This window comes from Cryptotermes secundus, unplaced genomic scaffold, assembly GCF_002891405.2.
Source record: "Cryptotermes secundus unplaced genomic scaffold, Csec_1.0 scaffold79, whole genome shotgun sequence".
In the NCBI taxonomy this organism is placed as follows: domain Eukaryota; kingdom Metazoa; phylum Arthropoda; class Insecta; order Blattodea; family Kalotermitidae; genus Cryptotermes; species Cryptotermes secundus.
Window position 1 is genome coordinate 3,884,903 of NW_019741974.1, and position 1,391 is coordinate 3,886,293.

Genomic DNA, 1,391 nt, shown 5'->3' on the forward strand with positions numbered 1-1,391 from the left:
CCCTTTAAGTATTCTACTAGTCGCCATGCCCTTCCAGTACTGGTGCTCGCTATCAGCCCCGTTCTGCCAGCGAGGTCGGCCACCTCTTTGGCAGTGGTCCCCGATACTTCCCCATCTACCGGAGGAATTGGAAACTACTACTTGGGCGGGAAACCACCTAATTTTGCTCAGAGGTCTCCTTGAGGCATGAGGATCTTTTACGTGCCGTAAATCTACGACACGGGACACACGACTTGAAAGTCCCTCCCTTAATTTTTCCGCCCTTAAAAATTCCACCACCTTGGCCAAGTTTGAACCCGCGTACCTTGAGTCATGAGGTGGGAACGTTACCCCTAGACCACGGAGGCCGCTTAAATGTTAACGTAAGTCCAGTTCCAAAATCATTTCTAACTTCAGTACAGTGAGCACAGCTCGAAGGCTCCTTTTGCAACCTAACCGACTCTCCGTCATTAAAGCCACAGCGGAGTACAAATATTTTGACTATTGTTCCTGGGCCTTAGGTTTATTCACTTCCATAAGTGATCATGAATGGCGTTCTGCTGGCTCTTCTTCCTCAGCAAGCAGCTGGGAACCTCGGTTTGCAGTCTGTGGTGCTTACCGTCCGATACTCCCACTTTCGGCTGACAGTGACTTCTGAGTATCTTCCCTGTTGAAATTATTTCTTCCATTGTTAATTCCTGGAAAATTAGCATTTATTAAGATTAGTACCTTATTAAACTCGTAGATACAAGAAAACGGCAATTGAAGTCTGGCATAGACTTGCCAAACTTCCAGCGTCAATTTGTGAACACTTTACGTTTCCGAAAGTTGACTCCGAATATGGACAGCAAGCGATATAAAATTTAAGGCCCCAGTTTATAGACACCTTACCAAAATGTGACATGCAATTGCATTAACAGTTAGACACTGAAGAAAATGCCCATGCAATGTGCTTTAAGTACCCAGGCTTTTCTTTTAAGTTTCTTGGGGTGGGGTGAGACTGATTCCACTTCGTACGTCGGTCACTAATTGACTAATTGTACCAGCCACGGTAGATGATGATGCATATGGAGCAGTCGTTGGAATGAGAATTGGCAGGGGAAACCGAAGTCCTCGGAAAAAACCTGCCCCAGTGCCACTTTGTCCACCATAAACACCATTACTTGACCCGGGCTGGAACCCGGGCCGCCTCGGTGGGAAGTCAGCGACTAACCACCTGAGCTATGTCAAGGCCAAAGTATTCAGTTAATTATGATTTTGTAAACAGTTAAATTTAGAATATGATCATACCAAAATATGGCACGTAAATTAAATTTGGATGTATATCAGTCAACATGTCAACATGTACTTTATCCGGAAATTATGATTTTACACTGTTAACTCACGAATTAGATATGGTTACATTTTCGGGA

General features: G+C 44.5%; 1 protein-coding gene across 1 annotated transcript in view; it reads right to left on the minus strand.

Moving 5' to 3' along the window:
* The window catches only part of LOC111872817 (general odorant-binding protein 72), a 16,839-nt gene that overhangs the window by 11,722 nt on the left and 3,726 nt on the right, over positions 1-1,391 (minus strand). The window contains exon 2 of the mRNA XM_023867006.1: positions 599-677. Coding sequence (XP_023722774.1) covers positions 599-677 — 79 coding nt within the window. The remainder of the gene's footprint in view (positions 1-598; positions 678-1,391) is intronic.